At 40.5% G+C, this 18,263-nt stretch overlaps 1 protein-coding gene across 3 annotated transcripts in view; it reads left to right on the top strand.

Moving 5' to 3' along the window:
• The first annotated feature begins 441 nt into the window (after window positions 1-441).
• Window positions 442-18,263, top strand: part of CTDP1 (CTD phosphatase subunit 1) — a 94,022-nt gene continuing 76,200 nt past the window's right edge. For all 3 annotated transcript variants that reach the window (XM_041464302.1, XM_041464303.1, XM_041464304.1), the window contains exons 1-3: window positions 442-832; window positions 14,460-14,543; window positions 17,013-17,106. In XM_041464302.1, the coding sequence (XP_041320236.1) occupies window positions 14,503-14,543; window positions 17,013-17,106 (135 nt within the window). In that variant the 5' untranslated portion in view covers window positions 442-832; window positions 14,460-14,502. The remainder of the gene's footprint in view (window positions 833-14,459; window positions 14,544-17,012; window positions 17,107-18,263) is intronic.

Genomic DNA, 18,263 nt, shown 5'->3' on the forward strand with positions numbered 1-18,263 from the left:
TCCAAGTCTCTCCCCAGTTCTGCCGGTAGAACAGTGAGAAAGTGGCTGTCTAGGGTGTGGCTGCTGACTGAGGCTAAACCAAGACAGTCGGATAATAGGAAAATAAAAGGTTCTTCACCCAGAGGGTGGTTGGGCACTGGAACAGGCTCCCCAGGGAAGTCGTCACAGCACCAAGCCTGACAGAGTTCAAGAGGACTCGGACAACTCTCTCAGGCACACGATGTAATTCTGGGGATATACTGTGGAGGGCCACGAGTCGGACCCGACAATCCCCGCGGGTCCGAACTCGGGATATACCCCAATTCCGGTTCTGTGACGCCACTGAAAGCCGGCGGGCGGGGTCGCGGGGGCTGCCGGGAGCAGTAGTTCCTCTCCGCACCGCCCCGCGGGCCGGGCCGCCCGCGCCTGTGCCTTTAAGTGCGGCCGGACGCACGGCGCGGCGCCTGCGCGGAGCCGCTGTCGGCGCCACCGCTGACTATCGGGGCGCCCCGAACCCCCCACGGCGCCCCGAACACCGCCAGGTCCGGCCTTCTGCCGCGCACCCCCGACCCACCCTCCGCCGCCGGCCGGGGCGATGGAGGAGCGGCCGGAGCGGGGTGGAGGACCTGGCGCGGAGGGCCCGGCGTCGGTGGCGGAGATCCGCGCTCCCGGCCCGCGTCCGCTGCGTCTGCTGGAGTGGAAGGTGTCGGTGGGGGCGGCGGTGCAGATCGGGTCGGTGCTGGCGCTCTGTGCCCCACTGCCGCCGCCGCCCGGCCCGCGCCCCGCCGGCCCCGGAGCGGCCCGGCGTGGTGCGCGAGCTCTGCGCGCGGCCCGGCCAGGTCATCGCGCCCGGGTGAGTGCGGGCCGAGGCGGCGCGCGCGGCCTTGGCGGGACGCGGCTTTCGCGCTTCTTCCGAGGGGGCCGGGCCGGGCCCTGCTCACAAAGGGCCTTCCTCCGGGGCCGTGCGCAGGGAGCCTGCCGTGCGAGGGGGAGGAGGAGGAGGAAGGTGCCGGGGGATCGTGCTCCGCTCCCGTGTTTCGGAGCTGAGTCCATTGCTGTGAGCTCTGTCTCAGACAGCGGTGCGTCCCTCCTGCTGCATCGGGGTTCTCTAAACGCTGCGCTTACTGGAACCACTACTTGGAAATCACAGAATGAGTCAGGTTGAAAGGGACCACAGTGGGTCATCCGGTCCAACCTCGCTGCTCATGCAGGGTCGCCCTACGGCATGTTGAACGGGATTGCATCCAGATGGTTCTGGGATGTCTGCAGTGAGGGAGGCTCCACAGTCTGGGGAACCTTTTCTAGTGTACAGTCACCAGCACAAAAAAGGTGTTGTTTCCCGTGTTCATGTGGAACTTCCTGTGCATCAGTTTCTGCCTACTGCCTCTTCTCGTAATGTAGTCTTCTTCGTTTGGCAGTTAGGTTGATGCAAAACTCGGGGAGCAAACAGATCATTTTGTGCTCCATAGAAGGAGTTTTAATGGGAACCAACAGTGCGGCAAGGCATTTTAAAATTATTAAGTACCTTACACATAATATTGGCGGTCTAAATGTTTTTAATTCTGTCGCTGTTTTAAAGTATAAGACTTCACAAATACAACCAAGATTTTATCTTTCAGAAGAGTAAGGGACTAGAAAAGACTTCTTTTTCCTATAGTTTAGCAATGGGTTTGTCTTGATAAAGCTGAATGTTCATTGACTTCTGAATTCTTAAATGCCTTATAGTGGAGCGCTCAGATTTCTAGGTTAAGTTGGGTGAATAGCCTGCTACCCTGTACTTTAAGCAGATTTATTCTTTCTCAGCAGGAAACTAGTTAAACAATCTACTTTTTCTGTTTTATGACAGCGAGCTATTTACTTTGGTTGCCGTTCTCTTGATTTTTAGGTTGGAGCAGCCAGGCCTGAACTTTTTTGATTGAAATTCACTAGTATATGCAAGACATCTGTGTATGGGGGTGCTCTGAAAGGTTCAAGAAAAAGCCAGTGTGATGCATTTTTATATCAGTCAATCATGTAATGTGCTATTGAGGACATGCAAGCTGTGTGTTTCTTGCTATAGAGATAACTTTTTCTGAGATAAGATGGTGGCTTTCCTTTTGTGCTCCATCAGCATTCTGCTATTGCATCTGGTGCAGTATGGGCAATCTTTAATACCTGATGTAGAACAAAGGTGCTGTAAATGCTAGGTCAGACTAAAAAAGATCTTAAAAGTACAGACTGAAATTTTAAAATGTCATATGCATGATGAAATTCATGTTGCTAGCACTGAATAAAAGGGGAGATAACTATCTGCTTTTTTTCATTGTGTTAGCTAAGCACTTGGAAGGAAAACCAAACTAAAATATTTTCACTAAGTGAAAAATATGGTTGATTTAAAGTAGTCTGGGTCTGCTGCTGATTTAGCAGCATTTTAGTTTTAGCTTTGTTCAATGTTAACTTCATGGGCTGGAATGCACCAGTTTTTATACATTGTTCTTACTGGATTTGTCTAGTCATGAGTCACTTGATTATAATTAGTACGTCCTTGCTTTGAGACAATGAGAAAATAAATGGTATTCTTTATTACCATTGTTCTTGGCTTCTGGAATATTTGTATCTTACACAACTGAAAAATTGTAGTTGATATTGACCATTGCTAGGCGTTACGCTTCTGGAATTCTGACTTTTCATTCAGGTTTCTCTGTTGCTTGTTGCAGTGATATTTACTGGGTGAGTGCAAGGGAAAAGTTCAAGTGAAGAGGTAGAATAAGCATGACCTAAGGGTAGTAGAGCTGTTCAGCAGTTGAAGACGTAACTGCATTTCTTTGGTCCCTTAAAAGTTTTTTTTTAGCAAACATTTAATCTCTTGCCTGTGGCTTCCCATTTTGTGGCATTGAAATAATCTTTCACTAACAATATTTCAATATATGTTAAGATTTTGCATTATTAAAACACAGGTGTGATTAAAGTAAATAACAGCTGAAATTTAGTCATCATTTGCAGAAGATGCCCCTTTTGTAATCCAGACTATCCAGAATGGTAGGTGCCATGCTGCCCTTAGAAAAATGAACTTGACCAATTTAGCACTGAATTCTCTTTGAACCGAAGATACTTGCAAGTATTTGTCAGACCCTAAAACACTGTGGAAGTACTGTTTCTATTCAAAATGTTTTTCCTTTTCATGAGAACATAAGTTGATCAAACCTTTTCATTTGAGGATAAACAATATGAGTGGCTGAATTTCCTTCTTTGTCAGGTCTTAATATTTCTGGAAATAAAGACATCATTTAGCAGAAGTCTCTACCAATTAAGAAGACACATTTCTAACTTTTTTTTTTTTTTCATATCAAGCATGAGATGGAATCTTTTGCTGCGTGAAAGTAATTTTGCACATTTACAGCACTTAATTTTTTGTAGTGTTATTAACCACTTTATAGCACTGACAGGGATGGAAGCTTTCCCGAGGGAAGAGCCTAAGGCATGCAGGCAGTAGGTAGCTTTTGCTTATTCTTACAGAGGTAGGCTTGCACCACATGTCAGACTGGAACTTGTGAGAGAAAGGTGTCTAACCTTTTAGGACTGTAAATAACAGGGAGTACAGGAAGCAGTTAATGAAAGGCCTTTGATGTTAATGAAGCGTAATTTTGATGGGTAGCAGGAGCAACATATAAAATGCCAAAAATCCTGCACTGCTCCGTGTATGACTGGTGCCAGTTACCCATCAGAGTTAGTCATTCTGAAGGTGCTACAGGTATGGCAGGATTCTGGCTTGGGTCAGTATTAATGCTTTATGCAAATATTTACATAAGTATTTCTAATATAAAATGATTGCCCTACTGATGGGACAGACTATTGCAAGGGTCTTGTTTGGTTCACATTAGAAGAGTATTCTGAAATATTTATTACCCGTATATTTAACCTGGGTATCTTTGTGTCTTACCCCACATACCTTTAATAGCGAAAATTCACATTCTTCTACAGAGTATATTTGTGTTGTAATAAAACCTTGTTTAAACTATATGGATCCGAATGAAGCAAAACTTGACGTTTTTTGATTTTAGGGAAGATAGCAGGAAAGAGGTGGGGATTTGTTCTCTAAAACTGTAGATTTTTCAGATGTTTTCATAATATCCTGGCAAATATTTAATGAAGTTTGAGTCTTAAAAACCCCTCAGTGCCAAACATTGAGGATTGTTGAATAATACTTAACAGTCCTAACTTACTATATGTCTTGTCTAATTCCTTTTTATGCCTGAATTCATCCCATTATTTTTATAGTAAGTTTCAGTATGCATCTTTCTGACTTGAGTGATTTTTTTTTAAGTTTTCCTCTTCTCCTTTCTGCCTTATACTGTGATACCAAGAAACATTAAAAGAAGTCTTTCTCTCTGGTGTTTGGTTGAACTGGATAGTGAAAAAGATGCAAGTTCTAAATGAGGGCTTTTGTCTTTCATTGCCTTCTCTTTTGCCTGTTCCTAGGCACCTAACAAGTTGGAAGCTCACAAGATAGTTCATTGTACTGAATGGCAGAGGACGAAGTTCCTTTTCTTTACATGGCCACATTTCACAAAACTTGTAGGAGCTTCTGTATCTAAGAGGATCAAGCTTCTCAGTCAGGTTTGGTTGGAAACAGGCATCAGGCTTGGAATTTACCAGTAGTGTGGTTGTAGCAGCCTCATGTATGCAGTTTCTCTCAGTGTGGCTTTCTTAGACCATGGTTTCCTGATTGCTTCATGCTAATATGAGAGTTGGCTGGAAGGGATGCTCAAACTTGAGTGCCTTCGGCTTGCATTGAGTAGGGTGTTGGAAAACATGTAGTTAAAGATGGCTTGGTTTTTCATCCTTCCTGCCCAGTCTCCTGTAAAATGGTCCATAGTAATCAATTCCCTCATTTTGTTCAGTTGTTTCAACAGGAGTGTGGTATAGGGAAAGAGAGAGTAATTTATCCTTGCAGCAGTTGCCGATAGATGGGTCAGATTAAAGTGATTGTGCAAATGCTACAAGAGTAGAGTCAGCAAGGGAATAAATGGCATGTCAGCACTGGGGAATAACATTTTTGAGGTTGTGTATGTTCCATTCGGCATTTTGTATGTTGTCTTTTGTAACATTCTTATCTTTCAAAGGTTTCTCCCAAACGAGGGAATTTTCTGCTCTCTTAGTTTGTACTATGAGTTCCTCATCTTACTTAAGCTCAAGGACTTTATGCTGTGTGTGAGTGTATGGGCCAGCAGACAGAATGAGAAAGCTCATGGTACTGTTTTATGCATCCCATTGTAGAACTACAAGTGGGTTATAGCAGTTTTTAAAAAATTTTGGTTTGTAGATGTCTGTGCTGGAAATAGATTGTATTTTTACCCAAATGGTAATAGATTTTCTTTCTTAGTTATTGCTGTCTAGTTTCTTTAGGGTATTTTTGAGCTTTACTTTAATACTAGAGTTGTTTAGAAAACCAGTCTTTTTCAAAGGCAAGTGTGCATGTTGTTTCTTCTCAGCAACTGTGACGTGGTTTTCTGTAGTTTTTCTCTTCTGAAGAGAAAATGTATGGATAAAAATTCTCACAGGGAGACTGCAATGAGACCTTTAATTTTTATGTTGCACAGTACATAATGTTTGTCCTGGGAAGGGTTGGAGGAGTTTGAGGAAGGAAGAGAGCAACAAGACTTCAGCTTTGAATTGTTCTGAAAGTTTGTCTTGACATACTAGCCTCAAGGTTCAGTAAAGAGCGGCCAGCCTTTAATTTTTGGGTCCTCTTTCGGAAAATGATAATAGGCAATTCATTGCAAGTTGTCATTTATAAAATATTCTTATGGTTATCTATTTTGTGTAGTTAAAAATCAAAGGTTAATTTAAGGTCTTTTGCTATGTATGGATGGTTGAATTGGCAGTAGTTGCATTTTAAAGCAAATAGTGGAGCATGAAATGACTTCCTGGAGAGCAGGTAATGCATTACAGGATACAGTTTAAGGATCTTGATTATACATTTTGTCTAAGTTTGGTTATGCTGAAGTTAGACCTATGGAATTGGAAATAGTGCAAGGATAGTCTCTCACCAGCAGAAGAGGGAAGGACAGTCTCTCACCAGCAGGAGAGACTGTTGGTCTTATAAAGTCTTTGGAAGATGGAAAGGCTCCCCTGGTTTTCTTTAACACAGTGTTATGTTAAAGGAAATGCTTACTTTTTTAAGACAAGAGATGGGATATTGCCAGGTCACTATTGCACTAATATCTTTTAAAAAAAAACCCAAATGGCTTTTCTACAACTGTTCTAAGAAACAGTGTAGCATAAGGCAATGATTTTGATACAGTAGAATTGAATAATGCCTATTTGTTTGCTATCTAGTGTTTTCTAGTTTGAAAATGGCATCTAAGATTTGGCAGTATTTGAAAAGGTGTGAAAGGCAAATGGTCGTGGTCCAAGCTTAGTGGAGTGAATGCTGTGGATTCTCATTTACAGAAGGGCCGAGGGGGGGCAAGTAGCCTTAACCAAGGAAAGCATTGCTCAAGGAGAGAACTTCATCAACTTTACAACTATTTATCACACTTACCTTTTATAAGCTGAGCAGCTTTCTAAGCTGTTGTCCTCTGCTTTCAGAGTGTGTTGGATTTCTGGGCTCACGAGATGCTGTTGTTAAATGGTTGTTGTCAAATGTGGGGCTGCTGCTCCTTGTTTGAGCACTGTGGTGTAACTTAGGACAGTTTGGTTCATAATTGCTCTTAGGGTATTAAGAGTTGTTAATTTTTCCTGTGTAACTGTGTTCATCTGGTTTAACAGCAAGTCCCCGGAGGAGAGCATGCAGGATGTAGCGTCCAGCTCAGTTTGCCACAGTATCTACTAAGGAAAAGGATAGGAGGAAGCTTTTATACTTGAGGATTGTGCATCCTGCAGTAAGCCTTTTCCTATCTTATTTGCTGTTTGGAATTAACAGACAAAGGGACTGTGATTGTAGAAGTGCGTGGTTTTAGTGGGAAAAGTAATAAAATGCTTGGAGAAGGTGTAATACTCTATTAATAGATGCAGCTTTCCAAGGCAGAGGGGGAGAGATCACAGGATCTTCCCAGACCTTTCTTTGCACAGGAAGATGTAAAGCCCATGTTTGTAGCTTTGATGTCAGCTCTGTATGTGTGTGTTTGTGTTTGAAACTCTCAGTCACCTTTCTCTGCTTTGGTGTCCAGGCTGTGTTGGTGTTCATCTATTGCTGTTTGTCTAGATGTGAACCTACAGGTGCAGGAGGCAAACCAGATTTGTTCTGGTAATTGCAGGTGATCTTGACTGGGCGTAGGAGGAATGCAGTGGTAAGTTGGTCTGAGATAAGGGGAAATTAGTTCCTTTATCTGAGAGAGAGGTGTGTGCCTGAAAAAAAACCAAAAATTAGTCAGCATTGGAATTAGTCCAAGATCGTTGTCTGGATTTGTAGCCGTTCATCTGCGAGTACCATTCTTTAGTAACTGATGTGAAAGTTCAAGTGTGGTTTGAGAAAACTGTAGATTTAGATTAATTGTTGTTCTGCCAATTAGAAGGCTATGCAGTCACTACTCAGTCAGTTCAAATTTTTGAATAAGTGCCACTTAGATTGCCAGGGTTCATCGCATAGATTTGGATTGATCCTTCTGTCAGATGGATGTTCCTCAACTCCCAGGTGGAGTTTTGCAGCAGATATTTGAGAACTGCTGCATGACTAATACTGCAGTCAGAGAGAAGTGGAAATAGAAAAGCAAATTCATAAAGGTAGTGTCAGCATTTGACAACAATAATGGGGAGAGTGGGCTGCAGAAATGTTTATTGCTTAAATGAATTGGTGAGATATGACAGCCTGTTTTCTTCTGTCATTATTCGAAGTACTTATTGCTAGTGATGCAAGTTACAGAGTTACAGCTCCCTTTAAAAAAATTAGTCTTGAATTCTCATAAGTAATAATACTTCTGGTTTAAAATGTTCTAAATAAAAAACACATTGTAAATAATCTTTGAAAGATTTACTAGATCTTATGTAAAGGGCATTGCAAGCCCATTTGTTTGGGTTTTTTGGTACTTTCTATTATTCATTTCTAAGTCATAGAAGTAGCTTTTGGAAATGTGCAAGAAGCTGCTCACAGATGCCTCCATAGAAGGTAAAAGAGGGGTTACCTCCTTGCTTGTAATGCAGACTCTTCTCCAGAAGTAAATGGAAATACTTAAAGCCTTGCAAATCATGGAAGTAGACTTACTTCTAGCTTAAGATGTTTTTTGGATTATAAATAACACCCAGAAACTCCAGGCCCGTGTTTCTCTTGGCATTTATGACTTTAGTCTCGACCTGAATAGGTATTTTGCCTGAAAAGTAGAAGGAAAAGAGTTCACAACATGTTAACTCCTAGTTGTGAATAGTCTGTATTTAACAGAGGAAAAATAATCTCAAGACCAGTAATTTCCCCATTATCTTTGGAGAACTGAGATGATGCCTTCAAGTGTGAGCTGTGCTTTCTGTGAGCTGCTGCTTACAGCAGTTGTACTCCTCACAGCCTAGTTGTCTAGGCTAGGGTATGGGGGATTTGGGTATAGGGTATTTGTTTAGGTTTTGGGGGATTTTATCAAAAGGCCTGACTTGTTTTGGTGAGGCGTTTGGAGTTCATGCATATTTGAAATGCAGCTCTGTGTGTTTGCTGTCCTTGAGTGTAAGTCAAGTGGCTGCTGTAGTGGACATTTCCTCCAACAGCTTGAAGAAGCTGTAGGCCATGTGTTGCCTGGAGTAACAAGGGCCATGTGTCTTTGTAAATCCTTGGTATTTTTAATCAATTATTCAAGGACTCTTTTTGCTTCTTCACAGATATTAATGAGAGTTAAATATGTAAATCCAGTTTTTAAATACTGTTACATGGTGAGACTAAGGTGATTCAGGCTTTGGAAATATCCTTGCTACAAAACTGGAGTCCTGTGTAATGAAGGCTGTGGTTTGATGTAAATTGGTCATAAGGGCCTTTAGTAGGGGTTCTAAATGCTGCAGACACACCACAAAATACTGTTCTGGTATAAGCAAACAAAAATGTCAGCGTTTCCAAATCTGACTAACGAAACTGTAGAAGCAGGCTTTAGGTTGATTTTAACTTCATCTGACAACTAAAAGGATTTTGTGCTCATATTTGTTGTAGATCAGTTGGTTGATTCAGTAATGGTTGATATTAATAATAATTGATCTGAAGATGTGTTCATTTGGTATTTTTACCCCTTGACAGTTTGCCAGTAACACCCCCTTGGGCATTCTGCCAAACCAGGGCAGAGACTTCCATTCACTTGCACACCACCATCTCCTTTTGCTGCGCTAGTACTCTTGGACATCTTCTAATGCAAATTGGAAGGGCATATGGCATCAGATTGAGGGCAGCAGCTTTAAGGGATCACAGTGACAGCTTGGTCTCTGTGTTTCTTGTGGTATTTGACATCTCTCTTTATACCAAAGAGACCTGAAGAAACCCAGTGAGCCAACACTCGCATGAGATGCCAGTCAGTGCAGGGCAGTACCTTCATCTTGTAAATTTGCTCTACATTTTCAATGCCAATGCATGGTACCTTGAAGCAGACTTTAAGATAATAAATAAAACTTATGTTTCCATGACTTGGAGTTGTCAAAGCTAGTCTTTAGAGGTAGGCAAGATAAATGCTAAAAGAAGTGGCCTGGTTACTGTGGAGATAAAATGTGAGTCTTGTCTTTTGCCAGTCTTAGCCCTGTTTGTAAAACATTTGCAGCTTTGATCTGTCACCCTTGCTGGACTGGTCATACCAGCTGCTTGACTCTAAAACCAGCAGAAAACCTGATTAGGACTGATGAGTTCTACCTTGCAGGGTACTGAAATCGTCTTTTCTGGTAGTGCCAGAGGAGGGGGTGGGCTTTCAGAGGAAACACAAGGGTGGGGAGTAAAGAGCGTAGGCCATTGCCTTTCTCTAGCAGTATGACATTGGAACTGTTGCCTCTGGAAGTGAAGCCAAGCTGTAATAGAAGGCCATGGTTAATGTACAGTCAAGTTAGACTTGTTCTGAGAGGGAGCCTCTCTCTTCCTGTGTTGTGCTGAGTATCCTTAAGATACAGAGCTTTACTGAAGACAACTGTGAAGACATCTTGTGGCCATTGTACTCGTGTGCTGCAGCTGGCTAGTCCCTCCTAATACAGGGAGTAAACTTATGGAAAAAATCTCAAGAAGTTCCTGTTCCTGTTCTTCTGTAACTCCTGCACTTGCTGCTGGAAGTGTTAGATCATGGTGAAAAAAACCAACCAACCAACAAAAAAATTTAAGCAATAATAAAATGTTTAGGGGAATGCTTTTTGTTTGCATTGGGTTCCCTTTATCCAGTAAACTGGTTGCTACAACTGAGGTGTAGCACAAATAGAAGAACTCTGTTTTGGCTTTCCAGTGTAATTCAGTTACCAGGAACCAGTGCCATGGTTATGCATAATACAAAGTTCTTCCATTTGGAGTCAAAAGTAATGACCAGACCTTAGGATTAGCACAGGGATTGACTTCCTTTGTTAATAAAAGCAAAACATTCACGTTGGATTTCATGAAAGCTTTCCCCCTTGGTGTTTTTTCTTTACCATGCTGCTTACTTAAAGCAGATATTATTAAAAGACTTGGTTTAGAAATAGGGTGTGTGTAAGTACTGGGAGAACAGTGATGAGCTTATGATCAGCTGCATCCTGAGGCTGTTGGTAAATATCTATTCATGATTGTGGCCACAAAAAGTAAAAATTTTACCTTAATGGCACACCTAATTTCTATGTTGTTTGCAAGTACATCTGGAAGGAATGTGAGTAAGGGCCCAGAGTGGGTTTCCTTATTTACTAGTTCAAGTTTCATTGTACTAAAGAAACAACATGGGTAGTTAGTGGTTCTGTTGCAGTCATTTAGCTATCAGACTGGGTATTGGAATGATCTACCACCCCAATGGTTGCTCAGAAAAAAGAGTTTGCTTGTCATAGCACAGTGGTTCTTACCCAGTTGCTTCACCCAGCTCATCTGCGCAGTTGGGAAAGTTTGTAAAACTAGAAAAAGATTTTGCATGTTTTGTGGTGGTTTCTGTGGAATGGTATTGTTGAAGTAGCCAATTAGCTCTGCTTATCACCTTGGGGATCCTGAAGAAGATGAAGATGCTGTTAATGTTGCCAGCAGTAAAGTGTGCCCTACTTCCTCTTATTTGGAGGGGGTGGGAGGGAAAATTTGTTTATTCTTTGTAGGAATGGAGTAGGAAAGGGCTCTGTTCTAAGTGGGTTTCACTTACAACCTGGAGAAGAGAACAGGCAGAAACCTGAACCTTTGTTTGGTGTATGCAGCCATTTAAAACCAGACAGGCACACTTTGATTCAGCTCACTTTTGTCTGATAATTGGCTTCGATCTTGGCCATTTTGAAAATCCCTCACTTCAACAATAAAAGGAGAGCTTCCAGGTGTGAAATTTAAAAAAGTCATTCTACTTGAGGTCTGTGTTTGTTCCTTTTTAGTAATTAAAACACATGTGCTAAAATTAAAGTATGCCTAGGCCTTAGCAGAGTTCAGGCTTTCGTTCTGCAGCACTAAGTAGTGTTGGACTTTTTTCCTGAGAGAAGTCTGCCTAAGATCCTGACACTTGTAATTGAAATTTGACCCTTTGGTTGTATGTTGCTCAGAAGTTTATCAGGGCTCTGGAGTTCTTCCTCTGTCCTTTGGGTTAAGCATCACAGAGAACAAGACAGAGAACTTTGTCTTTTGCTATCATGTGCTTTTTGTTTTATCTCCAGCACCTGTAAGTGCTGGAGATGATCTAAACATATCCAGGAGTTCTGTTTATGTTTAGATTTTGCAGGGGCAAAACTGCTATTTAGTGGTCATGCTTGATACGAGATAAGGTACAGAAGTGCTGTTTAGGAACAGTATCAATGAGTAAATTAGAACTCTTAATTTTCTTACAAAAATCATTGCTCTTGCCTGTCCAGTTTTGAATCGCATCTTGGCCCAGGAGTATGCCAGCTTCACCTGTTGCATACCTGGAGCGTGAGGTTACCTTGACTGCGAAGTAGAGAAAGTCTAGAGATATTGTGGCTTCTAAGATGGTATTGAAAGGCTTTTTTTCTTCTGAACTATTGAAAACCAATTCATTTGGGGTATAAACTCAGGCACTGTAATCTCTTAAGCTTGTTTCTGTACCTTGTACCGTGGGGCACGTTTTTTGGCCTTTTAGGTGTGTCTGTAATTTCTGATTTATACACGGAAGACGTGGTGAGAATGAAAAATTGTGACATGGTCATTAGTGTGCATTGGTAGCCTAAAAAGGAGCTTAGCAGTGAATCAAGGTAAAAGACAGAAAGATAGAGATATTGTCAAAGGGAGCGGGGAGAAGAGTCCAATGAAATAATGCAAACATAGGGGGATGAGAGGAGACCAGAATTCTGTAAATTTTGTGAAATAATCACACAGTGTATTGCCACTAGTGAAGGGCCACTAAAATACTTTGTTTTGTGCAGTTCTTTTAAAAAGCCAAGAGTCTTGGCTTTGTTTTCCGTTTTTCTTTGTTTTCTGGCAATTTGTTTTCTGTGAAATACATACCATGTTTTAAAAAAAGGAGATCTAAGATGACTACACAGGAAGAGGAGGTGTAATTTCCAAGCAGAAAATGGCTGCCAGTGAGAAGGGCGTAGGCCTGCGTGTTTGTAAATGGGAATAGTGGTAGTATAATGGCTTGTGAAGACTTCTTTTGAAATAAACCTGACCTGAATCTAGTTTTTGCTCACAAAGAGGAAAATAATCCTCACTGTGGGCATGAACTGCAGTTTTGTTAGTAGAGTCATCATTCTTCTGGTTCTGAAGAACAAGGGACACACAAGTAAGGATTTGCAGTCATTATTTAGAAATTGAATTTCTGCTTAGAATTACCAAATGCTTAGTAGTCAGATATATGAATGAGAGATTTGGTCATGCAAAACACTTTTCTTCGTGTTGCAGTCTGCTTATTGCAGTACAGGTTTCAAGCCGCACTTCAAACACTACAGTCAGTTTATGAAAGAGCTCAGATTTTTATGGGTTTTTTGCTTTTTGGTTGGGTTTTTTTTTTAGCTACTTGACTTTTAATTTTTTTTTAAATATTAGGGGAGATGCTGTAGTTCATTATCACAGAGTTGGTGAAATTTTGTAGTAGCTGAACTACTGCTATCTACTTCTTAGAATTTTTTTAAAATAGGAGGTCTGAAAGATCAGTTTCTCCATCTGTAAGGAAGGAAACAAGTCTCTTACAGTGATTGCTAAGTGTTTGAGAGAAATAAATAACAATATTTTCAAGACTAGGAATTTTGATAACTGGATGAGGAATAGTTTAGTTGGACTATTCAGCTGAAAAGTAGAGTTTGTCTTCTAAAGAGTTTGGAATAGCGAATGTCACACTTCTCTATTTCCAGCTCTAATTTCTGGTTTGGTTTAGCCATTGTTTAAAAGAAATAATAAAATATCAGTTCCTGTGCCTTTATTTTAAGATGTGGTGACTCAAGGCTTAAGGATCAGAAATTAAAATATTTTTATGAGAAGATTGAAGCAATATATGTCTGCCATGAAAATAATAAACTTCAGATTAAGTTGGTAGTTGGTATAGAACTTGTCTGCCCCTGTGTTCGGCACTGGTGAGGCACCTCAAATCCTGTGTTAAATTTTGGACTTCTCAGAACAAAAAGGACGTTGAAGTCCTGGAGCATGTCCAGAGAAGGGCAGTAAAGCTGGTAAGGAATCTAGAGCACATGTCTGATGAGGAGCACGTGAGGGAGCTGGGGGTGTTTAGTCTGGAGAAAAGTAGGTTCAAGGGAGAACCTTATCACTGTCTGCAACTGCCTGAAAGGAGGCTGTAGCCAGATGGGAGTTGCTTCTTCCAAGTATCAAGCAATAGAAGGAGAGGAAATTACCTCAAGTTGTGCTAGGGTTGATTTATACTGGATATGAGGAAAAATTTCTTCACAGGAAGGGTTCTCAAGCAATGGAATGGGCTGCCCAGGGAAGGGGTCAAGATACCATCCCTGGGTGAATTTAAGACATGCAGATGTGGTACTTAGGGACATGGTTTGGTGGTGGGCTTGGCAGTGTTAGGTTAATGGTTGGACTCAGTGATTTTAAAAGACAGCCTGAGCTGTTCGGTGATGTTGAAGTTTCCGCATTTGGTTTTCATTACTGTGTAGCTCAGTAGGGTATTAGTGGGGCGTTGTATGTAAGTGAATGTAAACTGTTTCTGGACCAGCAATACTTGTTCTCATTGAACTTCCTTGCTAAACCATGGTTAGAAACTCACCTTAGTAGATGATTCAGTGACTTCTAAAGTTTTGAAAATTAATGATTTGAAAATTAATAATTTGAAAATAGATTATTGTCTCTTTCACCATGTTGTGGCAAAAGCCTATATCTTAAGGGGCTGACACTCAAGTCATAGCCAGAATTTATTCCTTGAATTAATTCAATCTGTGCGTTACTAATCTACATGTCTGTAATCTGCCTTCTGTAAATGGAATGCCTACGTCTTTTTCAGGACTGTCTTGGTGAGACTGGAAGGTTGCAGCCATCCTGTTGTTATGAAAGGCTTGTGTGCAGAATGTGGCCAGGATTTAACTCAGTAAGTATTGTCAGCTTTTTTTTCCAACTTCTCCTTGCTTCTCATTAGGAATTCAAGCTCTTCCTTCTCTCATCTAATAGAGTCATAAAATATCCTGGGCTGGAAGGGACTTGGAGGTCATCTGCTTCCAACCCCCTTGCTATGAGCAGGGATGCCTTCCACTCAACAGAGTTGCTCAGGGTCCTATCCAGTCTGGCCTTAAACAGGGATGGGACATCTGCAGCTTCTCTGGGCAAGGTGTTCCTGTGCCTCATCATCCTCACGGAGAACAATTTCATTCTTACAGCTAATGAAACGTACCCTTTTTTGTTTAAAGCCATTCCCCCTTGTCCTGTTTCTACACATCCTTGTAAATAGTTCCTCTCCAGGTCTCTCTTAGGCCCTTCATGTTGCTAAAGGTTGTAAAGAGAAGGCTGCTCTGAGGTCTCTGCTCATTTAGGATTTAAGAACTGTGCATGCTCTTTTTTCATTGAGGTAATGTAGGGTAATTTAGGTAGAAAATATAAGGAGCATGTGTAGAGAGGTAAATTCTCATCCCACTGTTTTTCCATGTACTCACCAGAGACTGAGAGTTGTATGGTGTATCAACAGTGGCGTGCTTAGTAAGCCTGAGAGCTTTATCTCTGCAGGTGCAAATAGCTGAGAGGTAATAGCAGTTTCATGCATATGACCTTGCTTCATTTGTACTGTGGTTGAATGGGAGGTAGCTGTCTCCAGTTCTTTCAGTTTAAGGCTTCTTAACTGTTTTCAATTTTTGTGAAATACTCTGCCATGGAACTAAAGGAATTTAAGCCTTAGGCAAAAAAAGAAAGCAAATTCAAAAGATGATTGTATTTCTCTTTTGCTGTGTCTCATTGCTTGGTAAAGAGTATATTTCTTATGCATAGCAAATTACTAATTCAACAGCTGTTCCAAAACAAGCTGTATAGTTGCCTGGGTTTTATAAATTAATGTTGCATACTCATTTCATTTGACTGGAAATACTTTGGTTTCATTTTAATTCATGCTCATTGTTAAGAATTATTTTGTGAACATTATCCCACAAACCAGTGCAAGTGAACTGAATATTGAGAGTGCAAGATGTAGCCTGGTTAATGTTTGGATATAACTTTTTATTTAAAGTTAAATATTAATATTTTGTAAACAAGCATTATTTGGCAAACCTAGCAAAGTTAGGACAATCATAAATAGGGCTTTGTCTGTCCAGAATGAATACTTGATTTGAGGTTTGAATACAGTCACACCTAAATATTGCTCTACTGTTACCGTTTCATATAATAAATCCAGACAAATTCAAGCTATCCAGCAAATTAAGTTTTATTTACTTAATACTTTTTGCTGTGTCTTATGTCTGTGTCTTAATTTTACACAAAATGGCTTATGCATCAGAAATACTGTGTTATGACTGCTGAGCCTACATCAGAAGACAATTCAAAAGCATTGATGCTTTTCTTGCTTGGAGAAAAGCAAGTACAGTGTTCTTAGTAGTCATACAACTAATGGTCTGAAAATGGTCAATAATTTTTAAAGGCTCATTTAAAATGCCATTTAGGGTTAAAGATTAATTTTTCTGAACTCTGAAGCAAAGGATGCAAGACGCTAAAATGTACAGACTTCAGACCAAATAAATACTTCTGTACCTGGACATCAATGCTGCCATACATTATGGTGTGGGGAAAGATACCTCTCTGTGGTTGTGTCTGCCTCAGCTCAGCTGAGTACAGTTGATCTTCACTAGTTTGCTTGTCACAAAGTGAAACCTGGTTTAACTCTTGTTGTAAATCTGATACCAAATCTTGTCCTTGACGGGACTGGAACATGGGAGAATTAAAAGATGTGCATGTGCCACCTAGGTCAAAATTTGTATGGCAGGTTTTTTTAATATTGTTGATCAATGAGATGTCAAAATTCCCAAGAAATTGATTGATGTAAGCTAGTGAAAGGAATCCTATACAGGGTTATTTGCTCAGTTTTCAAGCAATTTTGTACTTGTGTGTGCAGTCACACACACTCTGTCTCACATATGTATGCACACAAGGGTCACACCTATTCTGTGTTGATACCTGTATATGCACACATCATTTTTTTCCAATGGTATTTTTGAAGCAGCAGATTAGTTTTATATTTGAGTGGTTTGGTAGTTTTCCCTAGTTTATAGCTTGTTTTTTGATGCAAATCAATACATAGATGTGTTTCACCTTAGTGAAAATGTGTTATGAAACAATTGTATCAAAGTATAACTTACTGCAGTGACTTTCACACAGTTTTTTCTGGTGAGCTTCTTTGATCTCAATCCATTTTGTCTAGTCACTTGCATTAGCATGAATTGTAAAAGAGTGTGTTAGTTAAAATGCTCTTTTTAATAGTTTTTTTGGTGGTGATTAGTTTGAGGCTACACATTTTTGTCTGTTTAACATTTCACTAAACTATTATTCTCTCATGTGATGTTTCTTTTCCCTATGTGATTAGGATACGAAGCAAGAATGGAAAACAGAGTGTGCCGTTATCCACAGCAACTGTATCAATGGTTCACAGTGTCCCAGAACTGAAAGTTAGCTCTGAGGTAAGTACCATCATGCTTTCTTTGTTCATACCTTTCACAATAGCTCCACAGTTGAGAAACTTAATTACAGTAGTTTTGTAAATGTTGTATGTACTTGATACAGGAAGTTTGGTGTCCCTTTGAAGAGGAATTTGGGGTTGAACATCAGTGGCCCCAGGATTTTGTGAGTTTATCTTAGTGTAGATTGATTTTTCTCATGGTTTTTACTGGTGTTTTTTAGAGCTGTATACTGCGAAGATGTCAATTTGACAGCAGCCTGTAAACTTAACAGTGTGACATTTTTGACACCAAGAGTGAAGAGTTAGTGAAAAGTTCCATTAGCTGACATCTGTTCAAAACTTGCAATGTCTCTGAAACCTAGCTGTAACCTTCACCTTGAAACTGGCCCTCTAGATATAGTGAAGCTAAGTTTGCTGCAACTTACCTGGATGGTAAACTTACTTCATTATTTTTCAAATACTCCCAAGTATTCCAAATCCATTAATAGTTAAAGCATTTGTCTGAGTTATCAAAATAGGCTTGTTTATCCCTCAGTTTGTGTAGGGGGCAGGAGCATGTTTATTTTGAAGATGAACGTTCTGTTTTTCTTCTTTATCAACCTGGTCTCTTTTTACTTTTTTTTGTTACTACTGGATTTTTTTTTTTTCCTGGTAATTCGTCAAAGAACACCAGTGAGGGGAACTGTGAAGATGTAAGCAGATAGAGGTGTCCCCATCATAGAGCAGTGTTTCAAAGGGCAGTTTGCACTTGATCCTTGCTGCTCTGTAGTGCTCTAACTTTACTTTTAAGTTCAGCTCTCTTGCGGGTAACCCTGCAACTTGCTATCAGAAGTTAATCAGGTGAGCACAGAGCTTCATGTGGTACTTAGAAAGTTTGTAAATATGTGCAGGAGGAGTAAATATTTACTGGATTATAAAGTCTTAATGTTAGTGCCCGTGTGGCGCTGCATAATCATAGCTTTTTATGTCTGAAGGCATACATTCTGTAATTTGAAGTTCATAGGTGTCATTTTGGTCACCAAGAGCGTCAGCTTTATACTTAGTGTGGGGTTTTCAGACATATTGTACTTAATAATGCAAAATTGCTGCACGTGGCAGTGAAAAGTTCTCACACCTACTGATGAGTTTTTCTTTGTGTTCAAAGCTACTGCTATTTCC

The sequence above is a fragment of the Pyrgilauda ruficollis genome, unplaced genomic scaffold (genome assembly GCF_017590135.1).
Source record: "Pyrgilauda ruficollis isolate IOZ18807 unplaced genomic scaffold, ASM1759013v1 scaffold178, whole genome shotgun sequence".
Taxonomy (NCBI): Eukaryota; Metazoa; Chordata; class Aves; order Passeriformes; family Passeridae; genus Pyrgilauda; species Pyrgilauda ruficollis.